Source organism: Scyliorhinus canicula, chromosome 20, assembly GCF_902713615.1.
Source record: "Scyliorhinus canicula chromosome 20, sScyCan1.1, whole genome shotgun sequence".
NCBI lineage: Eukaryota > Metazoa > Chordata > Chondrichthyes > Carcharhiniformes > Scyliorhinidae > Scyliorhinus > Scyliorhinus canicula.
Window position 1 is genome coordinate 27107563 of NC_052165.1, and position 22128 is coordinate 27129690.

Sequence of the window (22128 nt, forward strand, 5' to 3'; positions counted from 1 at the left end):
GAGATGACTGTTTTGGAAATCACTGCATATTTAAGCTTGGACATCAAAAATTGACATCTTCAGAAGAGCTTCAATAATGCCGCAAATATGGCAGGAAAGTATTCAGGTCTATAAGCAAGACTGAACAATGCAACCCCCTGAACATTATTCATCCCATATTCCAGGCACTCCTTGAATTTAATCTGCAATGCTGCAGCTGAATCCTATGAAGAAGCTGTACATTTGTTTTGAGTTTGTTTTAAACGTATGCTTTTTTTATCCTTTTCCACATAATGGTGGAATATGTTGCAATCACGCTTGGAGCAGACAAATGGAAAACATTTGAGTCAAGAAAATTTGGGACACCAGGGCCTACCCGGTGGGGCGGGAGGTCCCGGCGTGTTGGAGTGGTGTGAACCACTCCGGCGTCGGGCCGCCCCAAAGGTGCGGAATTCTCTGCACCTTTAGGGGCCAAGCCCTCACATTCAGGGTGGCGTAAACGGCCTTTGGCGCCACGCCAGCCGGGGCCGAAAGGACTTTGCCGGCCGACGTAAGTCCACGCGGCTGCTGACGTCATACCGGCGCATGCGCAGGGGAGGGGGTCTCTTCTGCCTCCATGAAGACCATGGCGAAGGTGGAAGAAAAAGAGTGCCCCCACGGCACAGGCCCGCCCGCCGATCGGTGGGCCCCGATCATGGGCCAGGCCACCGAGGGGGCACCCCCCCCGGGGCCAGATCGCCCCGCTCCCCCCCCCAGGACCCCGGAGCCCGCCCGCACCGCCAATCCCGCCGTTCAAGTAGGTGGTTTAATCCACGCCGGCCGGAGTCGCCTGTCAGCGGCGGGACTTCGGCCCATTGTGGGCTGGAGAATCGCTGCGGGAGGCCCGCCGACCGGCGCGATTCCCGCCCCAGCCGAATCTCGGGGGGCGGAGAATTCGGAACACGGCGAGGGCGGGATTGACGCCGGCTCCGGGCGATTCTCCGACCCGGCGGGGAGTCGGAGAATCCCGCCCCAGGCCGCCCCTCATGCAGCTGCTGTTTTGGTTTTGAAAATTAACTTCGCTGATATAAAGGAAACCTTATTAGATATAGCTGCATCAAATTCAGAAAAACCACATGTGAAAGCTGAAGCAAAATCATAGAATCATCAAATCCCTACAATGCAGAAGGAGGTCATTCGGCCCATTGAGTCTGCACCATCCCTCTGAAAGGGTATCTACCGACCCTCTGAAAGAGTATCCTATCTAGGCCCACTCCCCCACCTATCGCCATAATCCCACCCATTGGATGCTAAGATGAATTTTAACAATGCCAATCCACCTAACTTGCACACCTTTGGACTGTGGGAGGAAACCAGAGCACCCAGACGAAACCCACGCAGACATGGGGAGAACGTTATCAGATAAGTTTCAAAGTACAGTCTTGCTGTTTTACTCTTTTGTGGGACCACAAATCTTTTTTAATGATGAAGTCAAGCAATTCATTCATTAAATCGATAATGATGAGTTCTGTGCTTCAAGTTCACCAGCTAATTTGTACAGACTTGTACGTGATGATTTGCAGGCAATCTTTCCAAACGTGAAACTATTCTGAAAATATTGTTGACAATACTTGTCACAAATGCTTCCGGTGAACATTCTTCTTCTGTATTGAAGAATTAAAAATGATTTGTGAAGTACGGTGAGCCAGGAACACTTGACAAGTTCAGCAATATTGATTGAAAATGCATCTTTACAAGATATCACCTACAATGATGCAATTGAAGATTTTGGAAAGAAAAAGTGGAGAAAACAAGCTGTCTAAATTGCCATGCCAACTTGCTTAAATTCTGTTCATCAAAATGGACACTGCTGGTCTGATATAATGGCTGCATTATATCAGATGGTAGTTCAACCCAGCATCGCTCTCGAGACTGGCCTTCAGAAAGTGTCTCGGGCATAGGACGGAATCCTGCCAGACAAAGCCACCCGATATTGTACTTGGATTCACTGGACACACCACTCACATGAACCTATGGCAATAACTCCTTTGATTTTGTGAGAGGATTTTATTTTAGAAACTGAATGAGACTCTGTGAAATATACTGAATGGCATCTTGTTGATTGGAGTTGCTCCTGCACTGGACTGGCTCATTCTGTCCTTTTTTTAAAAAATATTTAAGTTGGCATTTTTCAGTTTTTACAAGTCGATCTGTGGTGCACCTGGTATTTACATGTAGTGATGCTTCTTATTTACAGAGAATTTAAGCAATTAAGCAATACAGGAGTACTTTTACAATTTAAAAAACAGTGAACAATTTCTGTATTTTTGTGACAGCCTTGGCTTTCTGTGGGGCCAGAGTGGTTTGGTGGGGGTGGGGGGAGGGGAGGGGGGAGGGGGGGGGGGGGGGGGGGGGGGGGGGAACGTGGCGTTGGGGAGAGGGCCCAGAGATGAAGGTGAGCGCAGGGCCCAATGAACTGTCAATCCACCTCTGCTGTGAATTATACCAGTGCCGTACACCCCACGTGCGATTCAGTCAGCACATTTCACCCAGCACGGATGCGGGCTTGCCGGGTTTAAATCGGGGATCTAAATCGGGCTCTGCGCCGGCCACCAGGCCAGTCGCGAGTCACCCGACTCACTCAACTTGGCCTGATCTAGACCTCGCCCTCACTTGGCAAGATCCAGGTCAGCATATTTAATTGAGCCATTAGGCTCATGTAAATAACCGGACGCCAGATTCTCCTGATGGCCGGGAGTCAATGGCCACGTCTGCAAGACCTCATCAGGGTGCCATTTAGCACTGCTCTACACAAATGTGGATCAGGCACAACACACATCAGCGGGGTCTTGCAGGCCATTAGAGACCCCCAAGTGACTGGGGACAGGGAAGGGGGTACCCTGGCACTCCGCTTGGCACCCTAGCATTGCCAGCCAGTCACCCTGGCAGTGCCACCCGGTCACCCTGGCAGTGCCATCCTGGCAGTGCTGGGGTGGCCGGGTGACACTGCCAGGGTTCCATGCTGTCAGGGTTTGGGCTAATTGGAGGAGGGGTGAGGGACGGTTCCCAAGATCCTCAACAATGTTGGTGGGGTAAGGGGGTCTATAAAATGGTGGGGCACTGAAAGGGGGGGGGAGGGATCGGGGCTTTTGTTCAGAATGGTAACCCAATCTGTGAGCAGCTAGCCAGCATGAAATCTCTCTGAATGTGGCTTCAGCAGGGAGAAACTCCCCAAGACCAAAGAATAACGACAAAGTGGCGTTGAATAGCGGGGTGATTCTCAGCACTGCAATCACTCAAATAAACCCGCCAAATGTGCCCAAAAGCGGATTTAAATTTGTCCGCTGAATCGTGTCCACCATCTTTAAGGCAGGAGAAAAATTGGAAGATAAACATATAACGGCAACTTGAAGAACACAAACTGCAACTAAGGGCTTTGCAGCTTTGAACATGCTTCCTCTGAATCCAGGTAGCATCGCTGACAGACTCTCTTACCCCTCAAAGTTCTGAAGCCAACTGATCTCTTGTTATTGCATCGTGCAGTGCTCCCTTTTGACAAATGCAGTGGGAAAAATAAATACATAATGTGCCAAATTGGCAAAAGACATTCTGTATTTCTTTCCTAATGCTGCTTTAGTTGGAAATTAAACTGCAGCTGTGGATAAAGTTTGCCCTGAGTTTTGCTGGAGGGACAGAATGAACAGTCTTTGTGTGAAATAAGAGGGACGTCACTGACCTCTTTTCTGAGTGATGAATGGACAGGAAGACTCCTGAATTATAGTGGACTTGCTTCAGCGTAATCAGAATAGTAAACTCGCGTGTGTGTCTCAGCTTCTGAGAAATGTGTTCAACAGCAGACGCAGATGCTTTTAGGCTTCTTGCAGAATCTGTAGAGTACAAGGAGGGAAATGTGAACCAGCGATGAGACACAATTATTTTCTCCAAACCTTCAATAGCAGGGTAAGAATTTCTCTTTCGAAATCTGGTAGTACCAATTTAACATTATTTTACACAACTGGTGGAATCCAACAGTTCAGAATCCTTGAACAGGCCAACCCTTCCCACATTGGCTTTCTCACAGTCCTTCAATATTAACTAATGTTGTCAATGCTCATTCAGGAAATAATTTTGATGCTTTGTTTACTGTGCCATGATGGCAGGATTTGTGCATGAGCGGTATCACCTTGTAATTTCATTGGTTGAGCAAACATATATTGAACTGTTTAACATGGACTCTTTCAAGACAATAAAATACACTGACCACAAATGGCTGCCACAAGTCACATGATGTTCAAGTTACCCACTTTTGGTGACATTTTCTATATGGATTGCGCTGCAGACATGCCTTAATATGTTGCTCGTGGAAGTTTACACCTCAGAGTGTCAGGGCCCACTTCAAAAAAGGAACTATTGAAAGGGGGAGATGGTGGCATAGCGGGATAATCACTGGGCTAGTAATTCAAAGGCCAGGATAATGCTCTGGGGACCTGGGTTCAAATCCCACCATGGCAGCTGGTGGAATTTAAATTCAATTAATAAATCTGGAATATAAAAGATAGTCTGAGTAATGGCAACCATGACAACCATTTATTGTTGTAAAATCCCATCTGACTGTCCTTTAGGAAAGTAAATATGCCATCCTCTGGTTGACATGTGACCCCAGTTCCATAGATATCTGCTTAACTCAGAAATGACCCAGCAAACCACTCAGCTCAGGGTCCGTGCTCACCTGGTTCGTCCACACACTCGGCACCGGTGCCTGGTACAGCAACCCAACCAGTTAATCAAGCCCTGCCCAAACCCGAACTGTCCCAGGACCTCCCACGGTCGAAGACCTTCTCCGCATCCATAGTGACCACCACCTCCACCATAATCATATTCAGGAGTCTTCTAACATTGGCCGTTAACTGCCTACCCTCAACAAACCACGTCTGGTCTCCCCCTATCACCCCTAGAACACAGTCCTTTAGCCTCGAAGCCAGGATTTTGGCCAGCAATTTGACATTCACATTTAATAGGGAGATTGGTCTGTGTGACCCACATTGTTCTGGGTCCTTCTCCTGCTTCAGGATCAGTGAAATCAAGACATTGTTGGGGGAAGAACACCCCACTTCCTTGCCTCACTAAATACCCTCACCAGCAGCGGGCCCAGCATCCCAGAGAACTTCTTGTAAAATTCCACTGGCTAGCCATCCATCCCGGGGCCTTGCCAGACTGCATGGCCTCCAATAAACCCTTTCTGACATCATTATAGGGGTAGGACGTCATTTGACTAGAACCATCTTTGGATTCTCCTTAAACAACTACTAAACTCAGAAGCAAAGCTGTAGTCAAGAAAAGCTACCAATGGAGCAATAAGGTACTCCCTTCTCTCATCTTCCTCAAGTTAAAACCCGGGGCTGGATTCTTCGAGCCTCCGTGCCAAAATCGCATTCGGCACAGGGGCGGAGAATATTTGTCAAGCCGTAAATTCGAACCGGCGCCGCTCCCGCGATTCTCCGGTCCCCGGAGCATCGCTCAAGAATCTCGCATGCGCGAACAACGTGGCGCGGGTAGGGGGCCTTTGATAGAGGCCCCCACCCCCACCATTCTCTGTGCGCAACTGGCCGAGTTCCCGACGGCGTGGTTCTAACCATCTGTCGGACATCGGGGTCATTGGGTGGCGGCTGCGGACTCAGTGGGGGTGTGGGGGGATCGTTCACGGGGGAGGAGGGGTGGGCCTCATGGACAGCCAGGGGCGATCGGGCGTCATAGACCCGCAGATGTGCGCAATCTCGGGGGGGGGGGGGCCTACATTTTTAGTGCCGCTCCGCTGTCTGTGTCCGCCATGTCGCAGGGGGCGGCCGCTGCAGGCCGTCGCCATGCGCATGTGCGGATTCCCAACCGGACGTGCGGCACCCCATATCTGCAGCCAGAGCTGCGATAACCACTCTGGGGCACTGCCAGGCCCCTGCAGATGGGAGAATCACTCGGGACTTTCTTAAGGAAAGACCAGGGCCGGGATTCTCCAAAATCATGGCCAAGTGTTGACGCCAGTGTCAAAACCGACGCGAGTGACGCCGGCATTAACAGGCCTCCACGCCCAGACATTCACCCCTTCCTCGGTGGCTAGAACGGTGCCGGAGTGCTGTGCGCTGCTCCGGTGGCGAAAGCCTGCCCTACACGGCCGGCGTGGGACTGCGCGGGCACGCCAGGGTCATCTCTGCGCTGGCCCCCGGGCAATATGGTGGAGCCCTAGAGGGACCCGGCTCGGACAAACATAGGCTCCCCCCCGGAATGAGCGTGCCTGTCCATTGGTAGTCCCCAATCACGGGCCTTGCCACCGTAGAGGCCCCCCCAGACTCGGCTCCCCCCATGCCCTGACCAGGACGGCCCCCACAGCCAGAACGCCGAGGTCCCGCCAGGTAAGACCATACGCGGACGATGTCGGCGGGACTCGTCGCAACTCAGCGGGCACTCGGCCCGTCGAGCGCGGAGAATACCCGGGGGGATCGCTTTCAACAGCCCCCGACCAGCGCTGTGGCGACCCTGCCAGTGCGATTGCCGACCGAAGAATCAACGGCCCGGCGTCGGAGCGGCGTGGCGGGATTCGCGCGTCCCCCTCCCGCCGATTATCTGACCTGATTGGAGAATCCCGACCAGTGAGTTTCCATCAAAAGGAATCTAAGGAGCAAAACACACTGACTTCTGGAAAAGACAGGTTACAGATTAAAAAGGAAACGGCCTGCAAAAATTGCAGTTTTACGTGGACTTCAACTCAACCCCTGGAATTTAGAGGAACCTGGAAAAGATTCTGCCACAGCCAAGGATTCATAAACCGTGAACTCTTATTTTCTTGCCTTTCTGTATTGAGTTTTAATCTGGCTAAGAATGTAGCTACGTCCAATAAAACGTGGAATGTGGGTCACAAAAATGCAAGAAGCGCAGGTCTACCTAGTAAAATATTTTAAAATATTTTGCTTTCATCATCTGGGTGGGTTTTTAACTCGATAAAAACAAACCCCTTTTTGTCTTAAAAAGTCCAAGAAAGCCTCGTTTCTTTGCAATCAGCACATAAATGGTGAAACACAGATTTTGAGACAATTCCATCATCCTCCTAAATCCTTCACAAACCCTGGCCGAGTTCTCCACCTGTTCGCTGGGAGCGGGATTCTCTGGTCCCGGCAGCACAGGAGGATTTCAATGGGAAATCCCATTGTCAGCGACGGGAACAGAGAATCCCGCCGCCAGCGAACGGCGTGTCACTGAAAAACACATGGCCGGGAGGCTGGAAAATCCCACCCCCTGTTACAGCCAGACCTACAATGGTAAATTAGGGGAGTCAATATTTATCCCCTCCTCATATGGTCATACCCACTGTGATATATTTGCTTTAAAAATTAGATAACTATGGGACCTCTGAAAACAGAATTATGCTTTCTAAAATGAAATGAAAATCGCTTATTGTCCCAAGTAGGCTTCAAATGAAGTTACTGTGAAAAGCCCCTAGTCACCATATTCCAGCGCCTGTTCGGGGAAGCTGGTATGAGAATTGAACCGTGCTGCTGGCCTGCCTTGGTCTGCTTTCAAAGCCAGCGATTTAGCCCTGTGCTAAACCAGCCCATTTCCTCATATCAGTCATATAAAAAAACACAATACTGCAAGTGTTATATTTGAAGTAAAACAAGGCACAGGTTTTAACCAACTATGAATGAATGTCATTTATATCCATTTTCGAATTGAACAGAAAGTTACATTAATCTCCATTTATGTTTCAGTCACAGGTTTGTGCTGAATTATAGTTATTCAACCTGAATTCACCAATTCTAAATCAATCAGCCACTTAGACTCAGAGAATGCTTTGAGGAAGGTAAATCAAATCACAGAGTAACTCAGAACTGCCAGCACTTCCCATTTTTTCTTAAAATCAGCAAATATGGCATCTCGAAGCTTGATTTTACAGGACCGGTTAAAGGTAGCCTGCATTGCTTAAAGAGAAGGTGCATTGTGGCTGAAGCAGGCACTGGGAGTTCTGCGGGAAGGTTTCCTTTTTCAGACTGGGGCTGAGGATTCTTTTTCTCAGTGGATAGTTAGACTTCGGAATTTTCCTCCCCAAAAAGCAGTGGAGGCTGGGACACCGAATTTATTCAGGCCTGAGTCGGATAGATTGTTGATAGGCAAGGGAGTCAAGGGTTTTATGGCGGAAGGCAGGAAGCTGGAGTTGAGACCACACTGAGATCAGCCGTTATCTTATTGAATGGCAGAGCATGTTCAAAGGGCCAAATAGCCTACTTCTGCCCCTATGTTCCTATGTTCTGAAGTAAAGTTTGCCTCGGAAACAGTGAAGAATGATACATCATGAAAGTGACTGAGCTCCAACGTAGAGAACACTGCACTGGAGGCCTGGTGGAGGAAGTGGAAGTTGGTGAGATATCCTGAATCCACAGGGGGTCAGAGACCCTCTAGACAAATGCTTGGAATGTAGTGGGAACAGATAGCTATAGAGATCAATGCAATGAGTCAAGTTCTGGGGTCTGGATGTAGTGCCACAAGACATTCAGTGACCCCTCACAAGTGGACCCACCCAGCCAGTTCCAATATAGCACAGAGAATTGACATACAGTGCCTACAAAATGATGCCATACAGTCAATGGCACCCTGAACAATGGGGAAAACTGCAATCCTAATGAAACTGTGTGCTTGCTCCCTTGTTTATTCCTGACCAGAGAGAATGAAAATGAAATGTAATTAACTGTCTTTGAATAGAGAACCTCAGTGGACTCCCTCAGACAACAGTGAACAGCAGATTGTCAGATGTTACAAATATTTCCAGCTCCAGCCAGGAAGGATCAGGAGGTAGCCTTGAGCTTACAGTTATAGCTCCAATAGAGGTAGAGTTCAGTGAGAACGTCCTTACTCAAGCCCAACTCTCTCACATATTGTGCTGGATTTAATGTAAGTGAGAGGGGTCACTTTTGGCATGGACTGCCATATCAAGTCCCATTCAGGCACTTGACAGACCAAGAGCGGAGTCAAGGCAGTGGATGTCTTACCTGCCAAGAGTTCCTGGCCAATTAGAGGCCAGCAGCTCTATTGAATGACAGTGCCACAAGGGTGGTTGGTGGCTGCTGCTGGTACAACACCCACCTGAGGCCACGGACTGTGGATAGTCCGAGGTGCACAGGTATACGATGGCGGGTGAGGTTTTGAGTGGTGGGACTCGTGGGGGGGGGTGGGATGAAATGGGTCGGTGACAAGGGCAGGGGATTACTCTCAGTGAGCCAACCGCTTCCCGATGCTGGTTTTCTCAAAGGTTTGCTTGTCACCCCCCCCCCCCCCCTCACACCCCCCCCCCCCCCCACCTTTGGTGAAGTCCCCAAAGATGGGATAATCCCAGCAGTGTTGGGATGAGATTCTTAAGTGGACACTAAAATTGTCCCCTTAAGGGCTGTAGTTGGTTGTGAGATGGGAAGAACACCCACAGGCCTTCGTGCAATGAATGTAATCAGAATGGAAGTTGGTAGATTGTGGCAACCTCCACCCACCGTCCTCATGCCCGATCAGGTGCTACCACACCGCTTAACTCACCACAGGGAGTTCCCATTGTTCTTCACTGAGAATCATGTAAGGGAATTAGTCCCTGAACACTAGTCAGAGATTGCTTCTTGTTGAAAGCCTTCCTCCTCCACCTCCTCCCTCTTCCAGCTCTGTGTGAACTCTGTGCCTCCTCACAATATGATACATCAATGGGAATGCCTATACTGGACCTTTTACTGTGAGAAATTGATTTGTGTAATTTACACCGTTTGCAGTGTAGTTCCTCGAGCATTCTCACACACTGGCAAATCAGTCTGAGCTGCCAGTTACAATTTAAATTGATTCTTTCCTTCCAACACATCATTTTCCAATCAAGCAAGCAAAATACAAACAATTTCTCACTGGGAAAACATGTATAAACTGTTGCCAATGTAATATTGATTTCCTTGTCACTGATCTCACTTACAGAATGTTTTAAGGCTTGATTTTATTCCCTCCTATCCCACACCCCCCTCTTCTCAGCTTAGTGAAAATGTTTTGGCAGGTAGGCATGAGACAGTGGGTGTGGGGAAGGGGATTGCATCATGTTTCGGATATGTTTCCAGGCCCCCAATTTTGAAATGCATGTATTCACACATGGGAAAACTGCCCATATCAGGGGAGTAACATAAAGGCCGAACATAAAGGGTGTCATCAGTATAGGCACATTATTTTAAATGCGGGCATGACTAAAGGCCCAAAAATCTCAAAGTCACCAGTAGGTGGTCCAGGTATGTTAAACTTTTATATTTTACAATGGTTCCTTGTGGGTCAGGATGAGGAGCAGTGCTCAGGCAGATACCCTGGGCACCCTTCGCCCTAGACTTCCCCAAGCAATCAATTGAGGTATTTCCCTCATGCCCAAAAGCAGGGAAACTCCTTGCACAGACTCTCCTGAATCCTGTACTTCTTGGGGCTAAGGAAATTCTCGCAGAGGCACAGTGTAGTTTTAAACTTTCCAGATGAACCTCTGAAATAGTCTTTGTTGCCAAACAGATCCAAGAAAAATGGGGAGAACAACATGAGGAACTCTGCATTGCATTCATCCACCTGACCAAAGCATTTGACTCGGTAAATCACAAGGTTGTGTGGATTGTGCTCCAATAATTTGGATTGTGGAATCCGATGAAGTGACCACACACTTGGATACAACACTAACACTGGTTTATTTCTCATCCAGCAATCTTTGGACCTCATCGACCCTGCGCGCAGGTCGGAGTTTATATACTGAGAGATTCCCCTTGCAAAGGGGGAAACCCTGCCCCCTTTCATCGGGGAAGTCTCGGGGAAATGGGCAGTGCACACTCCGTGACCTCCGAGGGGGGTCATAACCGAATGTCCCAAGATACTTTATCACAATCCTGCACTTGCTGCCCGAAGATATCACTGAGTGGGAGATCTAAAAACAGATGTCTTCAAAATCCAGACCGGGGTCAAGCAGGCTGAATGATAACCCCCATGCTATTTAAAATCTACCGGATCACTTCATTAAAGATCAACAGCCCTCTGGCATCAGTATTAAATAAAGCCAGAATGGAAAATTCTTTAACCTCAATCACATCTGTGCCAAAACGCAACTGACCATAGATATACATGATCCAGTTTGTGGATCACTGCAGTGTCATCACTCAATTTATACAAGATTTGCAAGTCACTCTCAACCTCTTCCATTCTACATACAAGAAGCTCGGCCTGTCCTTGAATATTGTATGATGAGCTCGCCCTCTGGCCATTAATTGGGCGAGGACACTCACTCAACCCCTTATGTTAGCCCTGTATGAAACATAAATATATTGGGCTGGGAAAAGGTATCCGCTAGGGAAGGAATTCTTTTTAAATTAATCTTGTTACGATGAACCGAGGGGGTTGAATAAAGAAAGGGAGCCAGTTCATCGCTCCTCACCTGGCGCATAACAACTGGGGTATATCCCATCCGGAAGTTACCGAATTGGGGAACCTTGCCTGGGGACCGGTTATAACAATGTGCACAAAGGGAATGTTATAGGTGGCTGCCAGAGAACTGTCTAAAATTATTTGAGTATACGTCATACTCAAGGTCATACGAGGAAAGGTTGAGGGAGCTAGGCCTTTTCTCATTAGAACGGAGAAGGATGAGGGGCGACTTGATAGAGGTTTATAAGATGATCAGGGGAATAGATAGAGTAGACAGTCAGAGACTTTTTCCCCGGGTGGAACACAAATTTAAGATAAATGGTGGAAGATATAGAGGGGATGTCAGAGGTAGGTTCTTTACCAAGAGAGTAGTGGGGGCATGGAATGCACTGCCTGTGGTAGTAGTTGAGTCGGAAAATTTATGGACCTTCAAGCGGCTATTGGATAGGTACTTGGATTAGGGTAGAATAAGGGAGTGTAAGTTAACTTCTTAAGGGCAGCACGGTAGCATTGTGGATAGCACAATTGCTTCACAGCTCCAGGGTCCCAAGTTCAATTTCGACTTGGGTCACTGTCTGTGTGGAGTCTGCACATCCTCCCCGTGACTGCGTGGGTTTCCTCCGGGTACTCCGGTTTCCTCCCACAGTCCAAAGATGTGCAGGTTGGGTGGATTGGCCATAACAAATTGTCCAAAATTCTATGATTAACCTAGGACAAAAGTTCGGCGCAACATCGTGGGCCGAAGGGCCTGTTCTGTGCTGTATTTCTCTATATCTATATCTATATCTATATATATGTGGGTTGGACATATTTCAACCATTCTTGGGAGTCACCTGTCAAGGGGGGGGGGGGGGGAGGGGGGGGGGGAGAGAGACAGGAAAGTAGAGTCAAGATCACAACTGGATCAGCTATGATCCTATTGAATGGTGGAGGAGGCGCAAAGGGCCAAATGGCCTACTCCTAAGTCCCATGTTCCTTTGTTCCTATGGGTCATGGAAATTCATCCATGAAATTGGTATTGGTTACCCAAGTTTTTCACCCAGAAATGGACACAATGAGGTGTTTGTCACCCTGGAGAATTGTATGTGAGACATCATGGAGAGACTAAAGGTTTGTATCTTGGAGAAACAGATATTTCAATATAAACAGGATAGTTTTGAAGTCTCAGTACAGGGGCTGAAGTACAGGGGCTGTTTAGCACACAGGGGCTGTTTAGCACAGGGCTAAATTGCTGGCTTTGAAAGCAGACCAAGCAGGCCAGCAGCACGGTTCGATTCCCGTACCAGCCTCCCCGAACAGGCGCGGAATGTGGCGACTAGGGGCTTTTCACAGTAACTTCATTTGAAGCCTACTCGTGACAATAAGCGATTTTCATTTTCATTTCATTTCATTCATAAGAGGAACGTATGTCTTCTGCTTTTAGTGTCTTGAGTGTTGTACTCAAAAGTGTTCAAGGAAATATAAAGTGACAATAATGATGTCAGCATCATGCTGATGTCAGCATGACTGATTAAGATATAAATTTAGTGGTTAGAGTAATAGATAAAAGTGGAGGTATAGTATAACAGTAATGTTATAAAGAACAGATAAAGCCTGTTCATCAAAGGATTCAAGCAAATTTAGTAAAAGAAAATAGATGCTTCAGTAAAAAAAAGAATAAAACATCTGCAACTGTTAATATTTTTACCAGAGATTCAGTAACATATACCTCATGAGGTCTTATCTATGATCTTTTAATGCAGGCAAAATATGCGGTACAAGCGAGCATGGTTTTCAACAGTTCTTTAATTAGATCAAGAGATAGAGGTCGGTATTCTCCATTGCGAGTCCTCCCAGCTACCGCTGCTGGCGAGGAAAGAGAATTTGGACTCAACCGAATCTCCCACTCCCTGCAGCGGGACCAGAGAATCTCACTGTTGTGAATAGATGGAGAATCCCGCCCAGCGGAACTGAAAGTCGCTCTCTGCATGGTATTTAGTGCGCTTCCCCTAGGCGAGTTAGGCAGGGGGGGACACATTTAATCGGGTGGAAGAGTGCTGGGTGGGGACCCTGCCACCTTCTTGCCAATTAATACCCACTTAATTGTCACGTCCCAGCATCGCTGGTATTTAACCCTGTCCTGTTTGCTTGCAGGTTCCTGGCCAGGAGCAGGGTCAGGGATACCCTCGTACAAAGGCACTCAATGCCTGATCAAGGGATTGAACCAAAGTAAGGCGGGGGGTGGGGGTGGGCACAGCGACCGATGCTCTTCCTATGCCACCAAATTTCCTCCCTCCCACAATCTCCACCCAAACTCCATCTCACTCTCCCTCATCTATTGCCTGGGCGCCTTGGCGATTCTAAGCCTCTCCTTGAATGCATCGGCAATACTGCCACGCTTCTGCTGGTGCTGCTTACAATGGACAGCTGCCAGCCTCTGACTGACAAGCAGCTCTCAGAGGTGGGAATTCTGCCCCCGGATCCTTGATCCCTGGAAAAGCCCTCCGCTAACCACTTAAGTGCCAGCAATCAATACCGACAGGCCTTTCCCAGAGGAGGTGACATTCACAATGGTCCCCCCCTCCATCTGTATTAAATATCATCCTCTGTATTTACTTAGGTCAATCACCTACACTAGATTGACTAAAGTCTGCTTCGTTTAGTGCCCCAACAGCTGTCTGGTACTGACTCAAAACAATATGAACCAGAGGGAAAATGGTTGACTAACAGCTGAATGTTAACAAGACCAATTCTTCCTCTATGTTTTAACAGCTGCAATATTTTACAAAACAATACTCATGTTTAATAAAAAGCTTTTACAGAATTACAGAACTGTCACAGCATAGAAGGAGCCCATCATGTCTGCACTGGTTCTCCGAATTAGCAACTCACTTTGTGCCATTCTCCAGCTTTCTCTCCATAACCCTGCACATTTTTCCTTTGCAGATGACAGTCCTTCTGAATGCTTCTGATTGAACCTGCCTCCACCAAAACCTCCAGCAGCGAATTCCAAACCGTAACCATTCGCTGTGTGGAAAATGTTTCTCTCATACCGCTTTTGCTCCGTTTGCTCTCACGATCTACAAGTGCTCGTGAGTTCCCATTTCTTGTTTTATTTTTGAGGAAACTAATTTCGAGCAATCTGACTTTATTAAGTGAATTTGTACCGGAAGATTATGGTCTTTGTATTGCAATACAATATGGTCATGCCTGAACATTTATCACAATTGAAAATTCCTTTCAGTGTCATTTGAATTGAGGTAAACAAGTCATATTCTCTGTTAAAATAGGAATTTCACAAAGGCACAATACGCTATTGTAACCTAATATCACACCATTTAATTGCAAGGCTTCTGAATTTATTTTCCTGAAGATATTTAAACATTAAGGCATGTTAAAAATGCTTAGCTGATTCAAACGTTGTACGATCTTAAGCTGCAGGATGTCACATCAGCTGATTTACATCAATATACACTGAAACCTACTCTGTCAAAGAATATATATGTAAGTATTACAATGGCTTAAGACATTTTGTTATCAACATATAAAATTGTATAAGTATGACTAATGTTTTGAGAAACATTTCACTTCAAAGAAAAATAAATTAGGATTTAAAAAACATGCTGAGAAATCCCAAAGATTTAATTATGCCTGGTATTCGGTGGCACAGTGGGTTAGCCCTGCTGCCTCACGGCGCCGAGGACCCGGCTCTGGGTCACTGTCCATGTGGAGTTTGCACATTCTCCCTGTGTTTGCGTGGGTTTCGCCCCCACAACCCAAAGATGTGCAGGGTAGGTGGATTGGCCATGCTAAATTGCCCCTTAATTGGAAAAAATAAATTGGGTACTCTAAATCTATTTTTTAAAATTATGTCTGCTATATATTCTTTCACGCATGCTAATAGAATTCAGAGAAATAACCTAACAGCCAACATTCTTATTAAATACTTTATATTACAGTGTTTGGGATGAATCTGGAGTGACTGACCTTCTTTAGTGATATTAGTGGAGGCATATAGAACTGGGAGAAAGCTTAGTAGCCCTGCAAAATTCCAATCCTGAGCTTGTCAATATTCATACCCTGTAATATACCGCCTGGTTATGTCATTTCACATCACCGCGTCCCCTGCACCGCCATAACCCCCCGCTAACAGCTGCTATGATTTTGCTGAGCTTTTGTTGCACGCCCAGGGAGCCTCTTGTGCGCAGTTGAAAGCAGACAGTAAGCAGAGAGTGAACTGCCGCAGCTCAGTGCTTGTCAGCTGTGGATCTGCTTGTCTCTGAAACCTTTCTATCAAAACTCTGCAGGAAGCTGGAGTTCATTATCGACTAATGTTCCCAGAGACACAATATTAAAAGCTGAAAGAATAGGAACTAGTCAAAAAGTTGCGTCTCGAACTTCGTGCAGGAAAATGGAGTGTCAAAACAATTGAACAACATAAAACACAGTCTGACGTAGATAATAGACGAGTCGGTGGGTAAAGAGGAAAGCTGTGCTGGTCCATAAAAGATACAGCTGCAGTAACAAAGCACTGAACATTATGAGTTACAGGAAATAAGTGGGTATCAAAGCATTTTTAAAATGTTGTTTGATGTGCATGGGAAAAGTTTATATAGTAAAATTTCTTTGATTTACATTGTTAATATGATGATACATGCTTTGTTCCAAAAGAACAGCAATGAATAGCCATACAAGCAGACTATTAAAACACTAATCTGATTGGCAGTCTGGTGTTATGGCTGGCTGCTGTTCACTTTGCAATTAAGCATACGGATGTTTCAATTCTGGACTCTTAATCATTACACCATTGGCTGACGAGACTCTGGAATTCCCCTCTTAAACCTTTCAATCTCTGTCGCTCATCCTTCCTACCTTTTGGTCATAGAATCATATAATCTCTACAGTGCAGAAGGACCCATCAAGTCTGCACTGACCCTCTGAAAGAGCACCCTACCTCGGTCCACACCCGGACCCTACCCCCGTAACCCAATAACCCCACCTAATCTTTTGGACACTAAGGGACAAATTAGAAAGGCCAATCCACCTAACCTGCACATGTTTGGACTGTGGGAGGAAACTGGAGCACCCGGAGGAAACCCACATGGGGAGGAAGTGCAAACTCAACACAAGACAGTCACCCAAGGCCGGAATTGAACCGGGGTCCCTGGTGCTGTGAGGCAGCAGTGCTAACTACTGTACCAACCTGTTAACTTCTTATGTGGCTCTGTGCCAAATTTTGTTTGATAATGCTCCTGTGAAGCTCCTTGGGACAATTTACTCTGTTAAAGGTGCTATTTAAATGCAAGTTACAGCTGTTTAGCTCACTGATATCAAAATGGAACTCACCATTAGGATTGAGGATTAGGATTGAGCTATGGTGTCACAGAGTCATTCTTTCATATAAACATCCAATTAAGCTATTCACATGCAGAGAGTGATTGACAGAAAGGCAAAGGCAAATTCAGGCAGGGAGATACCGAAAAAGAAATAAAAAACAAAATAAAAAGACCCACCTTCAAAATGTTCTAACTATATGCTAATAATACATGGCATACACCATCGCAGGAATTAATACAATGTCTCATAATCCTGCTCTGGTAGACCTGACCACAAGGAAATCAAAGTAAGATGAATTTTTTTAATACGTTTTCTTATGTCAGCAGACACTGTAAATACTCCTTCTTAGCACAACGAGACTAGGAATATTATAATAATAATAAAAATAATAATACGATTATAATAATAATATACGATGGCAGCGAGTGAAAGAACAATATGGAAATGCCTCTGCCATTACTGGAAAGCTTCAACTAGATCACAGGCCTCAATCAATTACAAGCATGGCCAAATTGGCACCAAAGATTCTCCGATATCACACTGCATCTGGTCTCATTGCAAAATTGAGCAATGAGCATTGTTGCATGCAAAGGGTGGTTGTGCAGACAATATTCTAGTCAGGCAGGGGATGAATGAAGAAAACGCTGCATGCAATGAAGTAATAAGAAAATGTGGGGTGGAATTCTCCGTAGCCCGATGCCAAAATTGGGATCGGAGATTGGATGGAGAATGGCTTCCGACGCCAGATTCGGGGCAGTCGGCGGTTTGACACCAGTTCGCAATGCTCCACCCCCTCCAAGTCGGCGCCATCACGACGTGCTCCACACACAGCTGCAACGCCATTGGTGTGTCATCGGCCAGCCGAACTGTGATGCTCCGCTCCCAATGGGCCGGGTTCCCGACGACACGGGCCACATGTGGTCTCAGCGGTCAGGAACCAGCTGCAGACAGCCACCCGCATCCAGGATCCGTGCCGCTAGTTTGGATGCTTCTGCTAGGGCTGGGGGGAATGGTGGGAGGTGGACAGGGGATGGGCTGTGGGGTCAGGATGGGAGAGTTAGGATTTCAGCACATCCTGCACCATGTTTTCCGGCACGCCCAAGACAGGCCATCAGCCCTGCGCATGCGCGGCTCGGGACCTGCCGATTCTCCAGCCGTTTTCCTCACGATCTGCGGGTGGTTCACCGGAATGGGTGAGGGATTCGCGCCGATTTTCCCATCGTGAACCACCTGCGGATTCTCCATTGACTCCGGCTTAGCCACTGGAACAGAGAATTCCATCCGTGGTGTCTGCTTCAATATGCAAAAGAATACAATTGTCGAGCGGGCTATAAAATGACAACTTGAAATATGAACTCATCAGGGACAGAATTGTTGTTGACGTCTTGGATGAAGTAAATCTTGGATAGCCACTTGAAGTCAAGAGGTTATTTAACCTCAACAAAGGCAATTTAACTGAGCAAACAGACTGAGGTTAGGACGCAGAATTAATTAGTGATTCAGGGTGTCAGGGAGAGCCATATCCCAAAAACAATGGACTCAGTGAGTAAGTTAAATTTAAAAACAGAGAGGTAACCGTACAAAAGGAGAGGCAGGAAGAACATCTATGAGCTAGCCCCAGCTAATTTAAGTGGTGCGGCGGGAAAAACCTAAGCACAAAAATTGTCCTGCCACAGAGACCAAGGGTTAGATTTTCAGGAGGGCCATAACGGGATTTGTGCCGGTGAAATTTCCAAGTGCAATGTTCCTGAGCCCATCTCGATGACACGATCAGGTTCGCACCCTTTAGCTTTCAAACTTTTTTTCCGGGGACCCATTTTTACCAACTGGCCAACTTTCGGGACCCAACCCGGCCGGCCTTCGTGATCCACACCGGCCGACCTTCGCGGCCCACGCCAGCTGACCTGCACGACCCACCATTTTCTCTTGCCTTGTTTGTTGCTGACAAAAATGGAGGAAATGGTTTTGGGTCCCTTTGGCCCTCGAATTTATAAATAAAAGGCTGCTACCGTATTTTTAAAATGCGGCCGCACTGCGCATGCATGCCCGATCATTGGTGCGCATGCGCACTGATATTCGGTCACGCATGTGCAGTACGACCAAATATTTTTGATAAGGTTGCAGCCTTTTTGAAGGCCGTTTACAGCCGGTATAGTTAAAAGCCGGCTACTGCGGCTGTTGCGCATGGATTAGCGTGATCGGGAGCGCCGCGACGGACGGCTCCACGGCCTTCCCGACCGTCACCCGCAACCCACCCGCGGGACATGCCCCCGAGTTTGACAATGCCTGCTTTAGCCGATACTAAGCTCACTATGGACAAGTGATTGAACAGGCACCGCATCCACAGGTCCTTACCTCATCCAAAAAGATAATATTACTGTGAGAACAGATGTACACGAGTAAACATCTACAAGCTATAACCAGAGATGCTGCATTCATCTACTGATTCAGATGACTTGCCCGACTAATGAACCTGATTCATCCATTAATCCTCCTTCTGCCAAGCAGAGTCTGAGAGGTCACCTACAGGACTTAAATCCACAATCGCCTCCAAAAGATCTGAGGACCCATTTGGATAGACTAGTGAAATCGCCACAAAAAGATTCCAAAAAGAAATGAAAGTCAGAGGCTTGGGAGTAGAATTCCTTTTCTGGGCAGAATCAGAGACTTGAGGGAAATGTAGTCTGATGGGTTAATTCTAATCATGTGATATGCTAGTGAGCACCGTATACATCATCACAGGGCCTGATGTGATGTCTTTAATCCTGCTCTCTCTTATAAACCTCATGGCAAGGAAGCCATCATAATGTGTTTCTTAATCAAGTTAATTTTTCCTTCCCTCACCACATTCTGTAAATACTCTGGGCACAATTTACCAGCCCCATTGCACCCGACATGGTGATGCGATGAGGCCGGTGAATCTCTCAAGAGGCCTCTCATGAGATCCGCGACCCCTGAGATGTCTCATGAAATGTATCGAAAACCTTGAAATCTGGATCTCGTCCGCGCTGGGTGAGATCCAGGTTAACATATTTACAGCTCATTTCAAAATGTCTGCGCCAGATTCGTCCGGCGCCCAGGAGCTGGTGGCCACCCCAGCGAGGCTGGACAAGATGCTGTTTAGTACTGATCCACAAAAACGTGAACCAGGCCCAATAGCACCTGTGTGGGGGGGGGGGGGGGGGGGGGGGGGGGGGGGGGGGGGGGGTTGGGGTTCCCATGCCATTGGGCACCCCTGGGTGGTTGGGGAAAGGGCAGAGCGGCACCTTGGCTCTCCCTCTGGCACCTGGGAACCTTGATACTGCCAGCCTGACATTTTGGCACTGAACGCTGCCACTGCTAAAGTGCCCAGGTGGCACAACCAGGCTGACAAGGACACTGCCATGGGTGGCATTACCAGGCTCTCACTGTCAAGGTTCAGGGCCTGATGGAGCCATACACATGAAGGGGGGGTGAGGGGGGTATAAAGGATAGGGGAAGAAGGGCAGGTAGGAAGAGGCCTCGTAAAGGTTGGGCGTCAAGGGTGGGGGCCCAAAAGGTTGTTGGGGAGGCCTGCAAAGGGGGCCCTCTGCAGCCACATAGCGTGGTGTTCTCACTTGGGGGTATGTAGGGTAAGGCCCATGTGTGCGGAGGGGGGGACATTGCTCATGGGTGGGGGATGTGGAAGACCTACATTCTCAATTCGAGACCAGGGCTCCCTTTCAAAACAGCAGCCCGATCTGAGGAAAAGGTCTCACCGGCAAGTTCAGATCCCCAGTGTTGAAAAAAATTTGAAGTGTGGGCTTAACCAGGGAGAAATTTCCCTAGGCCCCAAAAAATGACTATGGGCGCGGTATACTGGCCGTGTTATGCCCAAAGACAGAATGGCATAGCCGGTAGATGCTGGGTGATTCCTCTACCTTGCTTGCCACACCTCGTGAGATCTATAGTAATGTTGTGAGACGTCGCAATGTGAATCCCACCCATAGTGGATGGCTCACTTTTTAGCAAATCTGCATATTAGAGGGAAACAGCGATGTGTAGTTGAATAGCAGTGTGAATCTCACCCAAAAGGCCAAGGAGAAACACCCTGCCAAACTCACCCAAAATGACACTTGGAAATATTTTTGGTATGGGTCCAGGCCTAGTCAATAACTAACTGTTGTATTGTATCAGTAACTAATTGGTACTCTTTCAATGTGGTTTTTGTAATTTTACAGATCTCAGCACTGAGGTTAGCAGCCTCTAGGAGGTTACAATACTAACTTTATTATGATGGTTCCCTTTAAGGTCCTGTGCCCATGCTGAGAAAAGTAAAATGGTCAACTGGCTAGACTGCTAAAAGAGTTCATGAAATCCAAAGGATATATAATCAAAAACCTTTAAAGTAGTAATTTTAAAAGATAAAGGGCGAAATTCTCCCATCGGGAGACTAAGTGCCGACGCCGGAGTGAAAACCGAGTGTTTCACTCCGGCGTCAGAGGCCGCTCCTCACCCCCTATTCTCCCACCCCCAGGGGGCTAGGTGCGGTGCCGCGTAAATTACGCAGCCGGCGGTGCGTACATGACTTCACCCGCGCATACGCGGTTGCTGTCCTCCCCGCGGGCGCCCCGCAAGACATGGACGATTGATCTTGCGGGGCTGTGGAGGAAAAGAGTGCGTCCTTTAGAGACGCCGGCCCGCCGATCGGTGGGCACTGATCGTGGGCCAGACCCCTACTGAGCACCCCCCCCCCCCGTGCTCGATCCTCACTTCCCCCCCCCACAGGCCGCACACGCAGCGTTCGCATGCTATTCACGCCGGCAGCGACCAGGTGTGGTTGGCGCCGGCGTGAACCCAACGGATTGGGCAACGTTAGAAACGGTGAACGGCGATTCTCCGAGTGGCCAGCCGTGTAACGTGGCACGCCATTTTGGGGGAGGTGGGAGATTCGCGTGCGGGTGCCAGGGCGGCGTGGCGGGAATCGCCCGGCACTCCCACGATTCTCCCACCCGGCGTGGGGGTCGGAGAATTGCGCCCAAGGGGCGGGATTTTCCCTCCCGCTGCACCCATTTTCTGGTGCGGCGCTCCCCCACCGATAGCCGGCCAATGGGGTTTCCTATTGTGGGCACCCTCACGCCGTCGGATATCCGCGGTCATGAGTGCGCTGCCGCCGAAACGGAGGATCCCCCATGGAGAATCGAACCCAAGACCTATTGGTTTATCGAAGTGTTTAAATGATTAGGAATTACCGTGCAGTAGGCGGCACGATAGCACAGTGGTTAGCATTGTTGCTTCACAGCGCCAGGATCCCAGGTGCGATTCCTGGCTTCGGCCACGTGTGTGTGGAGTCTGCACATTCTCCCCGTGTCTGCGTGGGTTTCCCCCGGTTTCCTCCCATCCTGGAAAACGTGCTGTTTGGACATCGTGAATTCTCCCTCAGCGTAC

General features: G+C 48.0%; 1 protein-coding gene and 1 long non-coding RNA gene across 2 annotated transcripts in view; one reads left to right on the forward strand and one right to left on the reverse strand.

The window, feature by feature from the left end:
- LOC119954982 overlaps positions 1-14392 on the forward strand; it is an 86735-nt gene extending 72343 nt beyond the window's left edge. Inside the window, exon 3 of the long non-coding RNA XR_005458352.1 lies at positions 14332-14392. This is a non-coding gene — a long non-coding RNA (uncharacterized LOC119954982). The remainder of the gene's footprint in view (positions 1-14331) is intronic.
- LOC119954981 (protein kinase C-binding protein NELL2-like) overlaps positions 1-22128 on the reverse strand; it is a 320987-nt gene that overhangs the window by 278015 nt on the left and 20844 nt on the right. The window contains exon 3 of the mRNA XM_038780757.1: positions 3695-3845. Coding sequence (XP_038636685.1) covers positions 3695-3845 — 151 coding nt within the window. The remainder of the gene's footprint in view (positions 1-3694; positions 3846-22128) is intronic.